This window comes from Myotis yumanensis, unplaced genomic scaffold (assembly GCF_028538775.1).
Source record: "Myotis yumanensis isolate MYYU_CA2020_CCGP unplaced genomic scaffold, mMyoYum1.0.hap1 SCAF_2, whole genome shotgun sequence".
NCBI classification, from domain to species: domain Eukaryota; kingdom Metazoa; phylum Chordata; class Mammalia; order Chiroptera; family Vespertilionidae; genus Myotis; species Myotis yumanensis.
Genome location: NW_027223753.1, coordinates 143,748,501 through 143,771,426, shown reverse-complemented (window position 1 = coordinate 143,771,426; position 22,926 = coordinate 143,748,501). Strand labels below are relative to the sequence as shown.

Here is a 22,926-nt window from a genome sequence, read left to right as displayed (position 1 = left end):
AAAAAAGTACATGGGCCATTGCCAAATACAGGTTGTAGATTTTTGGGGGGTGCTTAACAGAAGGTGGCATGACTGACAAACACTTGACAGTTGGTTTGATTCCTAAAATAATCGAGAAGAGTGGATGGTTTCTGGCAAGTGCCTTCTAAGCTAAAAGGTAACCAACTGAAACCTGTAATATGCTTTTACAAGTTTCTTCTGGAGAACAAAGCACTCTTTGAATCCGTGTCATGAAGTCCATAGGAGCTTTGAAGTCCATATAAATACTTAAGGACAGTCCTTCCTAGTTGCATAGGCTATTACGAGAGAAACAGGAAAAATCCATGCTTATTGCTGCAATACCAGGGCCCTCTGGGTTTCTGCCTTCCCTATTTATTTTAATTATTTCTAGGTGCTGCCAAGTCATCAGGAAGCAGAGAGAAAAAAAAAAACGAAAAGTGAGACCTTCTTCCCTAATTAAAAAGACTGGCATTCTGAAGCTTTGGAGATGATTTTCTCCCTGCATTTTCTAAAATATTATGATGCAATAGAGGTGGGACATTTTATTTGAATACTAAAAGATAAAATACATTAATTAGAACTTCTCAAGTCACTCATTTGCATAGCTATTTGCCAAGTCACATTAACTGTTGGGGCAGGGGAGCCTTGCCATAATGACTACATAGTTACTCCAAGTTTCTTCCACACTCTTCTTTTAACCCTACTCTATGTTTTCCCCTTCTTGTTTTCTTACATACACATTCAGGATATGGTAAATTTTGTTATTTTGGGGCAATTTTATACACCTACTGAATACTTTGAAGAATAAATCAGCAAGCATTAAAGGTTAGGATATGTGTGTGTGTGTGTGGGGGGGTGCGTTACACACACACACACACACACACACACATATATAAGACTTAGATGTCTAAATCATAATATAGTTTGGATTTTGCCTGTATTTTATTGTTTTTATATGTCAAAATTCTGTATTTATGCATGACATGCATGATTATGTGTATGTGTAAATATGTAATATCACAGAATATTTATTTGTACGTGTCAGTGTATGTTAAAGATCACACAATCAGATTCAGAGACAGAGAAGCATCGATCAGACCATCAAGCCTCAGAGGGAAGGTAGGAGAGGGTGGGGGTAAGGGGGAGAGATCAACCAAAGGACTTGTATGTATGCATATGAGCCTAACCAATGGACACAGACACCAGGGGGGTGAGGGCATGAGTGGGGGGGGGGGGTGGGAGGCAATGGGGAGATAAGGATGCATACATACCTTAATCAATAAAAAAAAGTAAATTAAAAAAAAAAGATGAAGTGCCAATTCTCACATAGTAATACTTCACATCACAGGAAATTTTAGCCGACAAAACAACAGAGGATACTCTTTTAGTCCCTCACTTTAAAATCCTTTTTGAATTTTGCTTTGTTTTGTTTTCCCCACTTACAGAATGCATGAGAATGAAGATCGCTAGAAATCCTCTTACACAGACACCTGCTTGTGGAGACACTGCAGAGCGTTCTCCTCTTTCTCAGGAACATTTTCTAGTACCAGCCATCAATCCCACTTAGCACTTATACTGCTGACTACTTACTGAACACCTTGACTATTGTAGGAGCCTCGAACACGTTGTCCTCAGTCACTAGCATGCACACAAATCTCTTTTCGTCGCTGATCCTCGCATTACTGATGGACAGAGTGTAGTTTTCGGAGAGGCTCAATCTGTCTTTGTATTCTGGCACATCGTCATACTGCACACTTTTCTTCGTAGAGGATCTGAAGGCAATAAATACTGGGGAGCCATCGGGCTTTTCCTAAAAGTTAAAATAACAATACATTTTAAATACAAGCTTATGCAGATGTTTCAGGATCATATCCAGAACAACAAAATTTCTTTGGCCGTATTCTTCCACTGATATTTACAGTTGTGTCCAAAAAGAATAATTATGGATAAAGCCTCACATAAATCTTTGGGTACAGAAAATTAATCTTCATAAGAGAAGCTATAAGTTATTTTACAGGTACCAGCTTAAATATCTGAAGAGGGAAGGGCAAAGCTCTAGGAATCTGAGCTTTCCTTGCATCTGGAGGGCAGAATTAGTGACCATTTTAAAACTAACAAGAGCTGGCCTTGTGTCTCATATAAAGGGAAAAAAATAGATGTAAACAAATATACAAATGTACACAATGATATTCAGCTAACCATCAGAGCAAGAATACACTTGAGCTGCAAACACACCTTTAGCAGTCATGGAGGATTCTTTTGCATATTCATGACTTTAATGTATATACGGTACTTTAAATACCCATTCCTTTCATTTTCAGCCAAGACTGACACAGCTGACCTTTACACATAGCATAGTTTAATGACTCTTCATGGAGGAACAGTATTTGCCCTTGTGAAACAATCAAGTCCATTTAGCAATAGAATCAGATTAATCACTAAAACCCATAGTTTTGCTACCTGAGGCATAAAACTTAGCTCAAAGGGCTTTCATATAAAAGCTTTTTATCAAAATAAAATATAATCTGGGCATACACGGCTATGCCAAAAGCACTAAGACATGTAATTCATTTCTTCGTCTGCTCCCATAAGAATTATCTTACCTATTAAAGGAATTTAATAAAAAATAGGGGGAATCTCTTCTACCTACCTCAAGACCTTTGAGAAAATAAAAATGCTAAAACATTTTAAAGTGCATAGAGAATTTCAAAGGGTTACATTTTAAAAATTATTCATATTTATTACTGTTCTGGATGCAATGTTTATGTCCTCACCTAATCCATGTCCAAGTCCTAGCCCCCATGTGTCAGTATTGGGAGATGGAGCCCTTGAGAGCTAAGTAGGTTTAGATGAGGTCCTGGCAAAGGTGCACTCATTTGGGATTAGTGCCTTCATAAGAAGGTGAGAGACATGGGTGGTGTCTGTCTCTCCATGAGAGCACAGAGGAGAGGTTATGTGAGCACATAGCAAACTGTCAGCTGTCTACAAATTAGGAGGACCCCCACCAGGAGTCGAATGTGCCAGCCAGCACCTTGATCTTGGACTTCTCAGCCTCCTGAGCTGTGGGACATATCTGTTGTTTAAGTCCATGTCTCTGGTATTTTGTAATAAGGGCCCACACTAATGCAATTACTAATCTAATCTTGGAGTTCCCAAGTTTTAGTTAGTTGAATATATGAATACATCAATATTGTTCTCCTTAAATCTTTTAATTTTGTCACAGGTTTATAATGTAAATCCTTGCCCTAAATCATTACTCATTAAGAGAAATATGTTAGACCACTACCTCAAATTTGTGTATTCATTCACTTATACAATAAATAATAGTTAAGTTTTGAGTACTTAACTGTATACCAGGTGCTTTATTTGAGCTGTCTATGCATTCATTAATTTAATATTCATAACAACCTTGAGAGTTATGACATTAGTGCCAGACTAGACAATGGAGACAGAGGTTGGTTATGTAACTTCTCCAAAGGCCCAGCTAGTGTATCTCAGCAAAGCAAGATTGGAGCGCAGCAATCTGGCTCCATCGTGACTACCTAGCACCACGCTCTACAGCCCTTAGATGCTGCCTCCGTACCAGGCATGGAGGCAGGTACAGGGGAAGAGGTTGTGGGAGTGGGGTGCAAAGGGGAGCCCTGGGAGTTAGGATCTCCATTCACGGGGAGGTGACCACACAGGAGGGGAAGAGATGATCCTTCCTTCCTCAATGTTTGCTCCCTTTCATTCTTTCCAAACCTGCCATTTGTCTCTCAGGCTACATTACATTAGAGCTTGTATACTATGCCTGCAAATCAACAGTTTTCAGAGCACATGGCCCATCAGATGCATCTCATCAGTTTATTGCTGAAGCTTTTTACTACATTAACCATTTGAAAATTGCCATTATTGTTTGTTTCCACTGCCACAGTGCCAGTGAAGCTTAGGTGAAAATTATTCCCTGGGTTATCCTCAGAAAAGTCTGTGATCACAGAAGCTTGCACCATCTGTGTTCTACTAATTTTGGCAGTAAATTTGACTCAACAGGTCATAGTCTTCAGTAGGAATTTTAGGGGTACAAATAGATGTTGTGGTAGTCTCCAGTCCGCAGGAATTTTAGGGGTGCAAATAGACTTTGTGGTAGTCTCCAGTCCGTAGGAATTTTAGGGGTGCAAATAGACTTTGTCTTCATAGGCCTTAACTTCATATGTCCACTTTTATAGGAAGTCAGAAAGAGTTTAACGTGCGCTGGATCACAGAGGCGGGTGAGCACAGTGAAGTGCTATGTCGCTGCACCGCCTCGCTCTCCTTTCACATGCCCCTCACATACAGTGTGCTTGGACTTCGCAGCCCCACAGTCATAACAGCTTATATTTTTCATGCAACTATCCATGTGTCAAGCACTGTGATATGAGTTACTTCATGTAACCTTCACAATACTATAGGGAAGATTATTCTTATCAACTCATTTTACCGATGAGAAAATGGGGATTAATTCCCTGCCCAGAATCCCACAGTGAGTGTGTGGTAGAACATGCTGGTCTGACTTCAGAACCCATATTTTAAAAGAATGTGCTCCACCCTTTGGTGCAGCCTTACACACACTGACCACATTTCCTAAAGTGTGCTTTGTAGAATGTTTATTTTTACAGATATCTGAGGGGGAAAGTTTGTATGGTTAAATAAACGTAAGAAATCAAACTCAGACAATTCATAATGCACTCTAATATATGAAAAGCTCTGAAATTCAAAATGAACTTCAAAAATTATTTGACTATCAAATCATTTTCCTATTCAAATATATTTTAATATATCAAGAAGCTGGGGCACATTTGCCATTATGTTCAAGGAAACATGTCTATTTTAAGCCTATAAACTACCATGGGTCTCATGTGATCCAGCATTGGGAAATCATGTCTCATAGAACACCTTTTGTTGGTTTTGGTAACTAAGTTGAGACATTATGTCAGCCAATGTTACCTAACTGCTCTACATCCGCCTACCAGGGTATCTACCCTCCATTTCCAGATCCATCTGTACCTTGATACTTGAGAAAATATGAATTTGCTGTCTGCAAAAAAATGGATAAAGTCAACAATGTTAAATGTAAAAGGCACCTACCATACCAACACAGTTCTGAGACTAAATCACCAGAAATGAGCTTTTAATACTGATGATTAATTTTCAATGAACACTTGGGTATGCTGGCTAAGGCAATAGGCACACTAAGCAGAACACGAGCATGTCGCTGCTGTCTGCCACGAGGCTCTGTCCTGTACGCCACGCGCTTTTCTCTGGAGCTCTGCCTTTTCTTCTGCCTCTAACACTTAAGGTTGGATTTTTCTGATTAATATGACCTAAGAATTAGGTGTTTATTGGCTTTAGTTTAAAGTAGCATTAGTTATGTAAAACTTAGGAATTAATTCTTTTTATATATTCAACACATGAATTCTACCTCCTTACATTTGTACTGCAGCTGAATATTTCCAATATGTTCATTTGAAATTCACATTCGCTCACAGATGGAATTTTATTTCAAAAACTAGAGGCCAAATTAACCAAACCCAAGGGAGGTCCCACTTACATATTTCCATTTGCCAAACATGAGGTTCTGAGGTACATCGAGTCGGCAAGGCATGATAATGGTATCTCCATATGTTGAACTTACAGTATACAATCCAAGGCCTTAGGAAAAAAAACAGAGAAGATTGTAAGTATTTTCTTGAAGTAACGAAGTACAGTAGTTCCCCTTATCCATAGGGGATATGTTCCAAGACCCTCAATAGATGCCTGAAACCACAGATAGTACCAAGCCCTAAATAGACTACTTATTTTTCCTACATATAGAGCATGGGGCAAAAGTAGGTTTACAGTTGTGAGGATGCAAAACAGAGTTCATTCTTGTATTATTATTCATTAATTATTGTATATTGTTCCATACAAACAACTATAAACCTATTTTTGCCCCACCCTGTACATATATATATATAAATAAAGTTTAATTTCTAAATTAGGCACAATAAGAGATTAACAGCAATAATCTATATATATAAAACCATAATATGCAAATAGACCGAACAGTGGGACAATTGAACAACCGAACAACAGAACAACCAGTTGCTATGATGTGCGCTGACCACTAGAGGGTTCACGCAGAACATAGTGGGCATTGGCTGTAGCAGGACGGTGGAGCAGGTGAGTGGGGGTGCCAGACCAAGGCAGGGCGCTGGTTGCTGTCATCGGGGCGAGTCTCTGGTGGTTATTGAAAATTCTTTCCTCTGGCACACTGCGGTCCCGCCAGGTGCTCACACCTGCTGCTGGTGCCCGGTGCCAGCCCCAATGGCTCAGCACCATCAATGGGTCGAGCGGCAGCTGCTGGCCCCGATCACTCCTGAGAGCTTCTCCACCTCCCCCTGCTCCTGAGGGGCGATGGGGCATCAGCTGCTGCTGGCCCCCACTGACAGCACCAGCACCGCTGGCACCCGCTGCTGGCGCTGGCCCCAGTCGCTCTACTCCATCAGCGGATGCTAGCAGGGCCGGTGCCATCAGCATGTGGGAGCTGTTGTGGCAGGAGCAGGGCTGCTGGCAGACAGAGGACCCAGACCGCAGCAGGAGGGGCCGTGTGGGGGCATGGAGGATGGGCCGAGACCCTCCCCTGTGCCCACCGCAGCCTCATGGCCCACAGTTCCTTTCAAGGTGCACAAATTGGTGCACTGGGCCCCTAGTTAACAATAAAATAGGACAGGGCAGGATAGCATAAGATTTCATCAAACTACTCAGAATGGTGCTCATTTAAACTTATGAATTATTTATTTCTGGAAGTTTCCCTTTAATATTTTCTGACCTCGGCTGTCCATGGTAACTGAAACATAAGAAGTGAAGTCTTGGATTCAGGGGGGAGGGGAGACTGCTGTAAATAACTTCATTTTAAGATACATATCTTGACGTTTATTTATTATCATTTTATCTTAAATGACATACTAAAAGTGTGAAGCTAGAACATATATACTAGTACTGTCTAAATATCATCAGCTCTTATTTAGCTACTAAGCCTTTGAATGCCATGCAATTCAAATTTACAGCCTCCCTCCTCCAATTTTATCAGGGAATACAAAGAGTGCATTCCCAATGAACACAGTGAAATCTGTATTTTCTCTGTATTTTTTAAAATATATTTTAATTGATTTCAGAGAGGAAGGGAGGGGAGAGAGAGAGAGAGAGAGAGAGAGAGAGAAAGAGAGAGAAACATCAATGATGAGAGAGAATCATTGATCGGCTACCTCCTGTACACTCGCCACTGGGGCACATGAGCCCACAACTAGGGCATGTGCCCTAATGAGGGAACTAACTGTGACCATCTGGTTCATAGGTCGACACTCAACCACTGAGCCACAAAGGCCGGGCTCTCTGTATTTCATGGGAAAAACATTCACTATATTTCAAAGAAGTGTGGAACTAGACAAAGATGAACATGTATTAAATTATCAAAACTAACTTAAAATATAATTTTCACTTGAAAATATCACCATATTTATCTTCTGGAAAAAATTTTAAAGTATTATAAACTAAAAACTAATACATATAGGGCTGTAATAAATTTTAATTATAAGTGGGAAAATAAGCATGAAAAGGGCTTATATTGTAGTAGTAATGGTTAAAACACTACTTTGAATTTTAAATAAATTATTATCACAATAAGAATTTGTTCTATGAAAATTCTTCATAAAGTATTTACAAAATGCAAACAATCTGACTTAAACCATAATTTGCAACTAAGGCACTGAAAACTTCTTACACTTATTTAATTCTATATAAAAATATGTAAATGATAAAAATTAAATTGTAAAAAGAAAATACCCCACAATTTTTATATATGTATGTAATAGACTATCCAAATCCATATATATTCATGTAGTTTTAGAAAAACTCAGATATTTAACTTGTCAATAGTACTTAGGAAACACCTCAGATTTTTGCCTGATATTGTTTACCATAATCTTTAAGATTAAATATTTTTATAATTAAGATATGTCATAATTGGATATAGAGTGAAGGGGCTAAATTTAATGGTAGAGAAAAATATTTTGTCCACCAGGTGGTGCTAAAGTGCAAAGCTAAGGCAATTTGCAACACATAAATAAGACCATCTTATGACTTTCTGAAGAAACAGGGCAGGGTGAATAGCATATTTCACCATTACCCATGCATCACAACACACACAAAATTTCATATTGGGATAAAAATAATTTACCTTTGTAAAAATAAAAACAGTAATAAAATCCCTATTTAAAAATTCTGTCAGTTAAGGAAGCTATTTCCCTTTAAAGCAATTTTGCTCCAGTGAACAAAAACATTAAAAAGAACACAAATTTTATGTGTTTATGTCACATAACAACTAGTTTCCAGAATTTTTAACGTTGTTGAAATAAAGTAGACATGGTATAGCCCACGAGAATGTGGTTTTCACTTGCTCTTGGAGATAAGATGTTTACTAAAATTGTTTACTGTATCTTCAATGCTATAATATAAAAATTGATGGCAAACCTTTTGAGCTTGGTGTGTCAGCATTTTGAAAAACCCTAACTTAACTCTGGTGCCAAGTCACATATAGAAATTTTTTGATATTTGCAACCATTGTAAAACAAAGACTTATATTTTTGATATTTATTTTATATATTTAAATGCCATTAAACAAAGAAAAATCAACCAAAAAATGAGTTCGCATGTCACCTCTGACACGCGTGTCATAGGTTCGCCATCACTGGCTTAGTCTTTCCCATATTGTAAATTTAACTCCTTTTAACTTCGATCCATTGGAAAGTATAAACCTGTAAATGAAGAGATGATCTCTTCAGCCTTATTAAAATAAAAATAAGAATTGTGAGGAATGAGATACATGGTTGCAGATATGCAAACTAATTGGAGTTAAGAAACTGCTTTATTTCACAACATAGAATAATTTTCAACAATTCTTTAGCTTCTAAATATGGAATTTTAATCATGCATTTTAACAACTGTTAATGCATTAACCAGGGGCAGGTATGCCAAGCCAAGGAAACGATTTTGTGATTTAATGTTTTGTTTTATTCATCAGTATATAGCAAGGTGTTTGAATATGCAATAACTCTAAAATAATCTGGATCTATACCTTAGATTATGGCAGGACATCCACCTCTAATTATCTCACCATTATAAAAGCACATCTTTTGACAACTGACGATGCTCCTATAAGTTAGTCAAGAAGTGAAAACAACTTACAGGGCTTAGGTACCAACGAGGGGAATCGTTTGCCAGATATACAGAGAAGCAAGAGAGAATTCCTTTTCCAAAAATGTAATGCTTCGTGCTTTCATACAGACCCTTTTTCTTTTATCTTCCCTAGAGAACTTTAATGTGATATATATACACACACATCAAATTTTATTAAAATGGTAAAGCTCTACAGATTTCAAGTCCATAGTGTATTAGTGATGAAAGTGCAGTTACAACAGGGAAGGGACCATATATGCTTAGTCTCTGCATCCCTACGAGCAGCTCCTGGAATAAAATGGGCTTCTAATAAGGTGATTTCTCATTTGAACATTATGGAGTCCTTTCCATTTTGTTTATCAAATTAACTTTTGAAAATCAGGAAGGAGTTGACAACACTGGGATTTTGATAATTCTTATTCCTCCCATATATTCTCAAGGGTGTCATAAATTTTGATTCATATAAAACAGGGATTTGTTTTTGCATGGCACTCTCTTTTTTGAAGAGAAACAATACAACATTTTTTGTAGGAGTTCATGGATAAAACTACAGAAAACATCCTTCCTTTCCTTTCAAGATAAATTAAGGATTATTTGTGCTCTGTGATTTGCAAATGATACTATGAAATGTCATTTTGTTACTTGTGATGAAACACAATAATTTAAAGATGATTTAAAGCAGAGATAATTTAAAATTATTTAAAAATTCATGCATTGAGTCTTTTAATGACAACTTGACATCCAAAATTAGCCAGGGAAGGACTCTTTAGAACATAAAAAACATAAGGAAAATATGACATGTGACAAGAATCAGGCCAATAGGTAAAAGACCAACAGTTACAGACAGAAGCACTGGTCTACAAATTTAGGGCAGAATGAATGAATAATAATCAATTGGGTGGAATTAGGGTCTATAATTATGATGATTTAAAAAATAATTTTCAAGTTTGTTATAATCATCAACCTTCTTCTTCTGATAAGAGTATACTGACTTCCAGGTTCACCTGAGAGAAAGAGTAAATGCTTAAACCTGGGAGAAAGCTAATCTCTCCAACTCCGTAGGGATGAAGTGGCTACAAGGACAACTGTGGTTTGGTGGTGAATTGGCATCCTGATTTCTAAAGATGTCTGTCTTTAAGATGAAGTGCCAGTGAGACTAAAAGTACTTGTCAACACAAATGATTCTGTTTATATTTTGCATAGAAGAGATTTTTATCTTTGAATTGCCAAGTCTGGATTAAATTTACCTTAGAATCTCCCTACAATTTTCTCCCTATAATATAAGTTGGTTAAATTATTCATGGTTTTATAGTCTAGAGATTATTGGACATTATTGCAAATATAGAATGCCTATGATGTCCTTTCTCAAAGAGGTAAAGTGTAAAATATAGAAGAAATGTGTGTGTGTGTGTGTGTGTGTACAGGTTTGTGCACTTTTATGTGGTACATGTTATATTTACATGTACATGCATATGTTATAAGAGGCTTTAAAATGGGCTAGAAAATAACTACATTTGATGTGTTCTATAAATTTAAGGTATTGTTATAGATTATTAATACTGATGTTTCTATAAATATGTCCTGATATAAAATAAATTATAAAAACATATTGTATTTAAAAATATATGCATAATTATTTAAATTTTTATGAATAATAATTAACTAAAGATAAAGAACAGTAGAACTAGAAAGACTACATAGGAGAATTCAGTGAAAATACATGGGAAAATCACAGCATAAGAAAAATCTCCTGACTAAATAATTCTGACATATAGAATCTCAGGCAAGTGATCATAAAATATAATTGGCTCAGAGCTTATAAGAAATCACTCTCAGTTATACAGAAATGTTAGGTAAATTTATTTGTGCAAATGAATTGTTGGGGAGAAGTAGGTAGAAATAATAAAGTTATTCTTAGAAGTTACTTTCACATTTATTTGATGAATTTGACAGGTAAACATGCTAGTGTCCCCATATGCTTTATTAATAAAGTAAGATATGTACAACTCTAACTAAAACTTGTAAATATTTGGTTACATCAGTTTTTATCTGTGTTTCTCAACTTCATCACCACTGACATTTGGGTTGAGTACGGGTAAATCTTTACTGTGGGGGACTGTCCTGTGTACGTTAGCAGCATCCCTACCTGTGCCCATTAGATGCCAACAGTACCCTCCTCCAGTTATGACAAGAAAATCTCGAGACATGACAAATGTCCTGTGGGTGGAAAATTCCCAGCCCCAAACTCCAGTCTAGTTTAGATTTTCAACAATTGGCCTCCTTCATTCAATAAAATGTGGTTTCCAATAAAGGGAATTTTGTTACAAAATAGAATCTTCACGTAGGACTAAATAACATTCACAGGACTGAATATGAATGAAGGGATGGATCTAGAAAAGGCGCATAAAACACCTTGCTATTATCAAATTCAAACTTTTTTCCTCACAAAACATCTTATAGTAAACTATACAAGGGCATTGATTCCTGAATCTAGAAATTTGAGATGCAATCTCTTCACAGAAATGTCAAGAAATATTCTAACAAATCTAACTCATGTGCCACAATCAAACACAAATTATACATGCTACTTAGTATATGTACTTTCTAAACTATACATATGACATTTTATTTAATACTAGAGGCCCGGTTTACAAAAATTTGTGCACTGGGGGGGGGGGGGGGGTCCCCAGCCCGTCCTGTGCCCTCTCACAGTCTGGGACCCCTCGGGAGATAACAACATGCTGGCTTAGGCCTGCTCCCGGGTGGCAGAGGGCAGGCCCAATCCCTAGATGCAGTTCCTGGTCAGGCTCAGAGCATGGCCGATTGGGGGGTTGGGGCACTGCCCCGTCATGCACAGAGCAGGGCGGATCAGAAGGTTGCAATGCCACCCTCAGTCAAGCTCAGGATAGACTGATTGGGGGGTTGGGGCACCGCCCCCTGTTACACTCAAGGCAGGGTCAATGGGGAGGTTGCGGCGCCACCCCCTGTCACGCACAGAGCAGGGCCGATCAGGGGGTTGGGGCGCTGCCCCCATCACTCACAGAGCAGGGCCAATCAGGGGGTTGGGGCACTGCCCCCTGTCACTAACAGAGCAGGGTCCATCAGGGGGGTTGGGGCACTGCCCCCTGTCACTCACAGAGCAGGGCCCATCAGGGGGTTGAGGAGCTCCCCGCTGTCACTCACAGAGTAGGGCCGATAGGGGAGCTGGGACACCGCCCCCTGTCACACTCAGGGCAGGGCCGATGGAGAGGTTATGGTTCTACCCTGTCACACACAGAGCCGCAGGGCAATCGGGGGATTGGGGAGCTCCCCCCCTATTAGGCACAGAGCAGGGCTGATCAGGAGGTTTGGGCGCTGCCCCCTGTCATGCTGATCCCGGTGCCGGGAGCCTCGCTGCTCCGTTGATCCTGGTGCCGGGAGCCTCGCTGCTCCGTTGATCCCGGTGCTGGGAGGCATATTACCCTTTCACTATATAGAATAGAGGCCTGGTGCATGGGTGGGGGCCGGCTGGTTTGCCCTGAAGGGTGTCCTGGATCAGGGTGGGGGTCCCCACTGGGGTGCCTGGCCAGGCTTGCTGAGGGGCTGAGGGCTGTTTTCCCTCTGGCAGTTGACTAAAAGCTCCCAACCGCTCCTTGTTTTCTTTTTTTTTTTTTTATTCTGGGCCAGCTTTAGCTCTGAGGCCTTGCTGCTGAAAACATGGATACAATGTTGCGGTCCGGGGCTGACTGACAGCCGCTTTTGTTTAGCTTCTTATTTGCAACATAGTAATAGTTGCTTAGAGTTGCAGTTGAGAGGCCGGGAAGTGAGGCGGGGAACGTTGGAGTTTGCAGTTCCTGGAGGAAGCAAGCCTCCCTGCTTGCTTCAGTGCATGGCTGCCGGCCGCCATCTCGGCTGACAGTTAATTTGCATAAGGATACGCTGATTAGCCAATGGGAAGGGTAGCGGTTGTACGCCAATTACCATGTTTCTCTTTTATTAGTGTAGACTAGTGGCCCAGTGCATGAAATTCATGCACATTAAAAGGGAATTAATTAGAGGAAATATTTTAATATTGCTATTTGCCCTTTCTCTATAATAGAAGTGTCAGAGATGAAAGAAAATTAGTAAAATGTATATGAAAATATCCCTCCTGTCAGAGTCTGGGGTGCACCGTGGGACCCAGAGTCAAGTCCCCGCCCACCCACACATGCCTCAAAATCATGTAAGACTGAGACCCAGCTGGCCCCACCCCCATCAAGCCCCACAGGGCATGGGGTGTGGCCTCAGGTCCTCTGGCCCAGGCTCAGGTCCCTGGTCCTGGCATGACAGCATGATGACCATTTGCATAGTAGCTCTTTATTATATAGGATTATATAGGATGATAATATACCACAGTTCTTTTAATAGAGAGTGAAGTAGATAGCTTTAAAGTATCTTCCATGCCTGAGATTTTATGATTCAATGACATGAAGTTATTTCACATTTCTTCCCATGCTTTATTGCATTAAACAAGAGTTTAAGATATTTGTCAAGGTCATGTGATATAAAACAAGTAAAACTGTGTGTGTGTGTGTGTGTGTGTGTGTGTGTGTGTTTCAAGGTCCTGTAATTCCCAAGTAATTTGGAAAGGATGGCAGATGGGAGAAGAGAGCTGATGAAACTTAATGTTATTTTGAGAAATAGATAAAAGGGTTTTTCTCCTCTCTTCCTTTTTCAATTTCCTTTCAGTAAACTTAAATAGTTGGGGGCCAAGATGTGTCTTTGCTGAATATGAGCAGGGATACATTTGCTTAACATTTACTTTCTGCATTGGCTTTCAAAGGGTCATATATCATAAAGTAGGTATGATTGTATAATTCCTACAAATAAGAAAATCAGTAATGCTTCCTGTCTCTTTCTCTCATCAGTTCCTGCAATTCTATAAATTCATTACAATGTATCTTTAGATACAATGGTGAGGACATTGTGGAATAACATTTAGAGGGAAGAGGATCATCTTATTAAATTATAAAATACTGCTGGTATACAGAAATATACTTTAAGATATATGCTCTTCACTCCCTTTCAAATTTGGTATATTATAATGCTCAAAATATTTAATTATTTAAAAAGTATAGGTCAATGTAAGAATCCATATTATGTCTTACAAAGGAGATTTATAAAAACAATACATATTTTAAAAGAGTATCAGTATTTGCACTACTGTGCTGAAAACTATCTTCTCAATTTACCGTTTCCCCATAGCTCAGTAAACTATAAGCATGGAGTGACCTATGAGGCTGGATAAGTCATAATTCTTCCCAATTACTTTAGGCTTTGCCCCATCTCTCCTTTATTTTATCATTGTTCCTTAGGCTCTGTCTGAATTTCTGTATATCCTTAAGGCCCATCTCAAAAATCATTCATTTATATCTTCATGCATCATCTGTTTGTAGAGCACCTACTACAGGCACATTGCTAAGTGTTCTTTGTGGGGAAAACACATAAAAAGAATACTGAGGCCTATTCCTCAAGGAACATGATGGAATTCGAATGCTCTGCTTAAGAGGTTAACTCAGTGCTGTGTGAATGCATAGAAAAGAATCCCAACAATGAGCTTGATGATACAGATAAAGGCTTCTTGGAATAAATTTCATTAGTTTCTATAGATAAGAATTATGTCACCAGAATGTCATAGCAGGGACCACATAGAGTCACTAAGTGACATTTGGTCTCCTCTTTGAAGGCAAACTCCATTTTTTTATTATAGTAATTTCTACATAGTAAATCTTTGGCCTTCATAAGGAATATGTCCTAAGACTGGCAATTTTCCCAAATTCATAAATGCACATAAAACTTCCCTAATAAAATGCAATAAATTGTTAGATCTTTTTAATATCTCTTTACTTTCAACACTAGCATTTGAATTCCTTTTGGGCTACTATAAGTTATAAGCAAAAATTCTATTTAGAAATTATTTAAAAGCAACAGAATTGATTTAAGTAATACATGCTTATTTTTATTTTTTGAGAGATGCCACATACATTTTAAATCAGCAAATGTACAGATTTTATTGTGCTTGTTAGAATTTCTTAACTTTGGGTCCATAAATGAACTCTAGGGCATCTGTAATTCCTCTAAAGTAATTTAAAAAGCCCCCAAACTGTGGTATAAAAACATTTATTTTTATATAAAGAGAATTTAAAGCTTCCATCAAATTGTCAAAGAGAACACTGAATAAAAATAAAATATTTAAGGTTGAATAGAAAGTATGGAAGCACAATTTGATGGTATACACCCAATTTAAAAGGCTAACACGCTTTGATCCAGTCATTCTACCACTGGGAATCCATCCTACAAAAGTTTTTGCACAAATGCACAATTGTATACAAATATAATACAGCATTATTTTGAATACTAAAAAACTGTAGTAACATAATGTTCATTACTATAGCAATAATAAAATAAAGTGTAATCCACACCATGTTATACATTAACCCATTGAAAAGAGCTGAAAGCCAAATATATTGTTTCTTTTCTCTATATATTGTGTTCACAATTTTTTATCATTTATTCATTATCATTTATTCATTGAATACTAAGTGCCTACTCTGTGCCAATCACTGTTCCAGGTCCAGGTTGGAGAATTCAGCAGAAATAAATAAGTAAGTAAGTAAGTAAATAAATAAATAAATAAAACCTGATAAACCTGCTTGCATGGAGTTTAAAATATATATATAATTTTCCTTCAAAAAGGGAAATTTGTCAGTATAATTCCTCCACTATACTGCAAGTTATTCAAAGGAAAAGCCTACATTTTACTCATTTAAAAATTTTTTGCAGCACCATTTCCAGGAGCTCAATAATAAAGGGTAAAATAAAGCCCACTGCACTATATTGAAATTCCCAAGAACATATTCTAGAGCTTGTATTCCTTTCTCTGCATTTAGCATTCCAGAAAGCTATGTGTGCTACTTTTTGAAATTCTAGGGCAGTGGTCGCCAAACTGCAGCTTGGCAAACAGCGGCTCGCGAGCCACATGTGGCTCTTTGGCCCCTTAAGTGTGGCTCTTCCACAAAATACCAGCTCTTTCACAAAATACCAACTTCTGCGCATGGGCCACGAAGTTTCAATCGCACTGTACGTGTGTGTCCCCACGTGGTATTTTGTGGAAGAGCCACACTCAAGGGTGAAAGAGCCGCGTGTGGCTCTCGAGCCGCGGTTTGCCTACCACGGTTCTAGGGAATCCAACAAATTGATGGTGATAAGTGCTATGGTGATTAGAAGTCAGTATCTTAAAATTGTTTAAAAAAATCTACTTTTGTCTTAAAAAACTTTTTAATAATATATAACATACATGCAAAACAGTGCACAGATCTAGCCTTTTGGGAACGTCACTGAAAGCACCAGACTTGAAGGTTTCTTTGGCAACTCTCTGCACATTCTTTGTTCTAGTGATGAGACTGGGATTCCCACACATTTGTCCCTCAGCTGAACTCTGTGTTTACCGTGTCATCATTCCTCAGTGACGAGGCTATGGGTCTATGCCAACATGCCAAACACTGGTCTCTGTGCAGGGACCAACTTAAACACAAACCCCTAAAAACACTTAATGCTGTGTGTTTGTATATGGAAAGGACAATATTCTATATTTTATTTTAAAGTAGATTTTCACAGTGAAGACTAAACAGTAGACCGTGTAAGCATATTTTCCTTTAGACTATATAGTTTGCTTATTATAAATGAATAACATTTATGTAATTAATAATTTATGTTAGTTGAAGTTTATAAAATTGACTATTGTCTATTATCACACTTCTCCTAATTATCTAGGAATTAATGCTGTGTTTTTTTAAAGGCTCATATAAGGAGAATCATATAATTGTTCTGCACTCAGATAATTAGTCATTATAATGCTCACATGGAGTTTAAATTCTAGACATATATATTTTAAATATTATCTTCCTTCTGCTCTCCTTTCTGCATTAGTTCTTGCATTAACTATATTCAGATCCTGAGGACTTCAACTGCGAACTAGCTTATCAAAAGAGGTAGATAGAAGAAACCAATATTTGAAAACTCCTTGGGTTAAAATAATGAAACGGAAAGACGAATACATTTATGCTTCATTGCTTTGCATATTTTTTGAGCTTGAAAGTACAGGCTTAACTACTTAAGAATTTCAGTTGTATCTGAATGTGAAACTTACATTTTCCTGTGCATTTTGACATAAATCATATTGATATTGTGAACACAGTTCAGTTATTTTTAGCAAGAACAATAACTGTACTGTATTCTTGAAAACACTATCAATAGGAAAGCAGGCATGACACTTCATGAAAAACCTTAATTGTATCATCTGAAGTAATGGAAACTTGGAATTGAGACTAGAGTCTGCCTTCAGAAAGAGTTCATAGTTATGACATTAGTAAATTTGTTTTCTGCAAGTAATTTAATGCCATGACAACTAAAAGACCTCTTGATTTGAGAAAATCAAAGCTGTCCTTGATAACACTCTCAAATCCCCAAACAACAAATTTCTAATAGCTTTACTACTTCTCAAAATGTTTTAGGAAAGATGTATCACAAAGACTTTTAGCTAATAAGGTCATCATTATTTCACAGAAAACTTCACTTAATCACAGCCTGTGCTAATTGTATTACTTTACCATTTAAAGTAGTATTCAACAGCATTAGACGAATTAAATTTATCATTGAGGTAATGAATTACCAGTGATAGCAAATTAATTATTAGGGCTATTGAATGAGCAGAGTAGTAAACTTCTGCTTCTGGATTGGTTTAATGGTCTTTTCCAGTAGGTTCACTTCTGGAATATTCTATATTAAGTATTTAACTAGGTATCAGAAAATGTTTACATAGGTTGAAATAGGTTTTTGCTTTTTTTTTTTTCACATGAATCCCAATTAGCATTGCCTATGTCTCCCGAGGATATATATTTCAATCAAACATGGTAAGTAATAAAGGTTAAACATCTATTTAATAGGTTTTCCCACATATTCAGCACAGATTGCTGGCTGGTTTCCGAGACTGAAATTTGTGTAAATTCCATGCTTTTAATTGACAACTCCCCAGAGGTGTTGTAATATAATTTAAGGTCATAGGAAGAAAATGATGGCTCTCCATTGCACTTTCCTTTTCTTTAAGAACTAAACTCAGCTCACTATAAAATCTAGTTTTCCAGTTTTGGGGAAAAAGGAGAAATAGAAACATTTTTCCAAGATAATATTTTTGAAAGAGATGAAAACCACAGGAAAGATATACAATTTTAAAGTGATACAAATAGTTATATACACCTAGGAAATCAGCATAATCTGTCCTGTGAAATGGAAATCATCTTCCAGACTTGGGAATCTTTTGTCACCTCGAAGACCAAGTGAGCTTGGAAAACAATACCCATTGTAGCTTGTCCACAGTGACAGCTCAATGAAGTAACTATGGAATGCATGAACTTGGAGAGACAATGCTGTCATCTATTAATATTAACAATAACTTTTTATATATTCCATTTTCCCTGACAGTTATTATTCTTAATTGAAGAGTGGGAGGAAAAGTGGGAAAGAGAACAGGATAATTTAGGAAGGCAATGAGTAGTGAGGAGAAATATAGAAAGCTGTATTGAAAGGTAGTTTTATCATTTCTAAGGGTGTTAGAGTGGAGGAATGTTTTAAAGTGCATATGAAATCTGGACCTGAAGTTGTCTCCAGGTTTGAAACTGTCCCTTACTCCAAAAGACTTTAACTCTGAAACTCCATTTCATAGTACTAGTGGCCAATTGTAACTTAACCAAAGAAATATGTGCATATATGCATAGCCCAATGACAAAGACAATAGTGCAAGGAAGGCCTGGAGTTGAGCAGGGGCCAGGTAGAGGTGGTTGGGGTCGGGGGGGGGGGGGGGGAGAGGAGGTGGAGGGAGAAAAGGGGGAAAATGGGGGCATCTGCAATACTGTCAACAATAAAAATTAATTTAAAAATAATAAATAAATAAAATGTGCCATATTTACACTTTAATTTAGAAAACTGTTTAATGCACCACAGAAGACATTTTGGAAAACTAGCTATCATGGGCAGGTAGGGAAAAAAAACTAGATAAAGGAAAGAAGTTATTACAAGAAAATGGGTCTTCTGTAGACTGTGATCATACAGGAACCCAAGCATGTGAAGTGCTATTAAACTCTACACGGGTACACCTCTCCGGAGAAAGGTACCTGTAGCTAGTTTCCAAGCTTGCAAAAGTTTATGTCATATCTCACCTGCTCCTGTTTTCCATCTTCACAGCCTCATATAAGCATCACTACATCAATGCTTCCTCTTTACTATTCGAAGGGAAAAAAATGTTTGTGAGGTTTGATGGACATGAAATGTACCTCATAGCCCCCAACTGCAGGGAAAGTAACTTTCCAAGGAGCCCAACTGGGACACTCTACTAGCCATCACCAAGTTTGTGTTAAGGTCATACTTTCTACTAGCAGTTCCCAGCTCATGACTGAGTGCAGCAGCAATATGAAGGCATGCAAGGTGCTGAGTCAAGGGACTTCTCTGAGGTCCGACTATGGCCAAGGACTCCCCAACTTTCTGACAAACATTCCTTAGACTGCATGGCAATTTAGGACACGTCCACCAAACCTCCTTTTCCTCAGAGTCAGGTTTACTGTACATTGCAGTCTGGTGATTCCCTCAGCTCACCAGCTCCCTCCTCATTTTTTTTCTAACATTAGTGTTTCCTCTAATACAGTCCTTGCATGTTTAATCCACTTTGGCATCTATTCTCAGAGACTCCTAATACATGGAGGAAATTAGGCAGAACAGAACTATATTGACCCTCCTCTGACATTAGTATAGTAGGATTTCAATATGAACATGAGAAAATACACACTACACTTTGATTTAGTAAAGAGTTAGCTAAATTACAGAGAAGTGATATAGTAGAGCAATATAGTAATAATAATGGACTTTTTATGGTACTTTATAGTTCACAATATTCTTTTATGTCAATACTAGAGGCCTGGTGCATGACATTCGTGCACTGGGGGGGGGCGGGTCTCTCAGCCAGGCCTGTGCCCTCTCACAGTCCTGGACCACTCAGGGGATGTCTGACTGCCAGTTTAGGCCTGCTCCCCGAAGTCAGACACCCCCTGAAGGGTCCTTAGCACTGCTGCGGAAGTGGGAGAGGCTGGCGTCACTGCCTCTGTGCTCACCAGCCGTGAGCCCAGTGGCGAGCCTGGCTTCTGGCTTAGCTGCTCTCCCCCTGTGGGAGCGCACTGACCACCAGGGGGCAGCTCCTGCTTTGAGCGTCTGCCCCCTGGTGATCAGTGCACATCATAGCAACCAGGCATTCCACCATTGCCATTCGGTCAATTTGCATATTAGCCTTTTATTATATAGTATTGCATGTTTTTGCATTTGGAACTCACAAAGTCCTGTATTTTGAGCATATAAATTTCTATGGTGAACAAATATTAAGATATTTCATTTTACTGATAAGACACTGTTCACCCTGCAAAGCTAAGAGAGGATTCCAACATTACTAAGCCAATATGTGGTAGAGCCAGGGCTCAGAATTAATTCTTAACTAAGTCCAATTCTCATCACTATTATAGATATAGAGAGAGTGATTACATGTTCATATTTCATTTTATATGATGGTAAATTTGGGAATATTGCTTGAAAAGTGTTATAATGCTTTCCACATTTAGACTTAGATGTTTAAAAAAATACCCTGTATATTGGAGGGACTACCAAAAAATAAACTAATATATTTGATCACCTATCTCTCAATGGGCTGCTATATAGTAATTGAGCATTTATTCCCAGGCATACTAATTCCTTTCCATGATAGCTCATCTAATTTTCAAAAAAAACATAGAAAACTATAAAAACAAAACAAAACTGAGAAGGTAGGCATTTTTCAGATAAAGGGCCAGAGGTATAATAAAGCTCTTTAATGTAGACAAGGCACTCAACAGAGAGAGCAGCACTTTACATGTAACGGAGTAGAGATGTAGACTGCCAAGAACTTTTTATTGAATGAAAATGTTGGGATTCAAATCCAGTATTTCTAATTTTAAAATCCATGTCTTTCCTTTCCATCAAAAATACTTTTCACAATTACAACTTTTAAGTGAGATGAAGATTTAAACTCACACAAAAACCTGCACATGAATGTTATAGCAGTTTTATTCATAATTGCCAAATTTTGGAAGCAACCTAGATATCCTTCAGTAGGTGAATAGATAAACCAACTGTGGTACAGCCTTGCAAGCGGAATATCATTCAACACTAACAGGAAATGAGCTATCAAGTCATGAAAAGACACAAAGGAACCTTACAGGCATATTGCAAAGTGAAAGAAGCCAATCTGAAAAGGATGGGCACAGTATTGTTCCAACTATATGCCATTAAAGGAAAGGCAAAACTATGGAGACAGGGAAAAGATCAGTGGTTGCCAGGGGTTCAAGCAGAGAGATAGGGGGAGGAAAGAATACGTGGAATACAGGAAATTTTTAGGGCAGTGAAATTATTCTGACACTAGAGTGGTGGATACAAGTCATTATACACTTATCCAAACCCATAAAATGTGCAATACAAAGAGGGAAACCTAATATAAATTATAGACTAATAATAATAATAATGATGATGATGATGATGATGATCATGATGATGTATCAATAGTGACTCAACAATTCTAACAATGAGACCATACTAAAGCAAGATGCTAATAAAAGGAAAGTGGGAGAGGGCACTGTTGAAGGAGTTTATGGGAACTCTCCTTTCAATTTTCCCATAAACCTAAAACACATAAAATACTCTATGAATTAAAAAAAAATGATGCATAAGTTTCTTCAGTCTATGGAACATGTTCTATCTTTAGATAATGTCATCTATATTCCTTGATTACGGCACAGAGAAGGACATAAAAATCATCCAGGGCAAAGTTTTGCATCCACCTGTACAGGTGATCTCAGCCCACGCAGCTGTGTCCCCAGGTGGACCTCAGGAGGTGCTGACACACCAAGGCCTCTGCTGAACAGAGTGTCTGGGTCGGAGGTGAAGCCCGGTAATTGCTGTTTTAGGACTATGTTCCCCACACTTTCCCAATCCCATTGAGGAGCTAATACATTTGGCTCACCTTTCCATTTAAAAGAGATAGTGTCTTTGATAATTTGTTCATGGTTACTGCTCAAGGAGATAATGACACTAAAAATTCCCCTAAACTGAATATTATAACATCACTTCTTTGGCTCTGCTATTTTTAACATATTTTAAAGACAAATGTGTCATTAAGGTTAAAAAAGTTCACTGTTCATACCCATTAAAAGCGTTCCAGGTTACAGAGATGAGCTCTAAGAGTTTCAGCAAGGGTTCAGATGTGTCATGACTTTTCTTTAGGAATTTCATTAAAGTTCTATAACGGATAGAACTCCAAAAGCTACCGTCCTCCCAGGAAGAAATGAATTAACTAACAAACAAACCAAATGGAAAAGACTGAAATGTTTAGACTGTCACTGTCTGAAAAGCCAATGGTAATTTCCAAGCTAGCTCCCTCTTAAGAGTCCTACAAAAATATGGAATACGTGTATGCTTTTCAACCATAATGCTACCTCTCTCAGTATATTATACAGATGACAAAGAACACCTCTGGAATCAACTTGAAAACATTTTCTTCTTTACCTTTTTTGAATTGCAGGCAGCTTCAACATACAAATATGATTACTG

The 22,926-nt window shown here is 38.0% G+C and overlaps 1 protein-coding gene across 2 annotated transcripts in view; it reads right to left on the bottom strand.

Annotated features, from left to right (window-relative positions):
• Positions 1-22,926, bottom strand: part of ALCAM (activated leukocyte cell adhesion molecule) — a 211,474-nt gene that overhangs the window by 50,359 nt on the left and 138,189 nt on the right. For both annotated transcript variants that reach the window (XM_070406124.1, XM_070406123.1), the window contains exons 2-3: positions 5,567-5,667; positions 1,591-1,810 (exon numbers count right to left, since the gene is read on the bottom strand). In XM_070406124.1, coding sequence (XP_070262225.1) covers positions 1,591-1,810; positions 5,567-5,667 — 321 coding nt within the window. The remainder of the gene's footprint in view (positions 1-1,590; positions 1,811-5,566; positions 5,668-22,926) is intronic.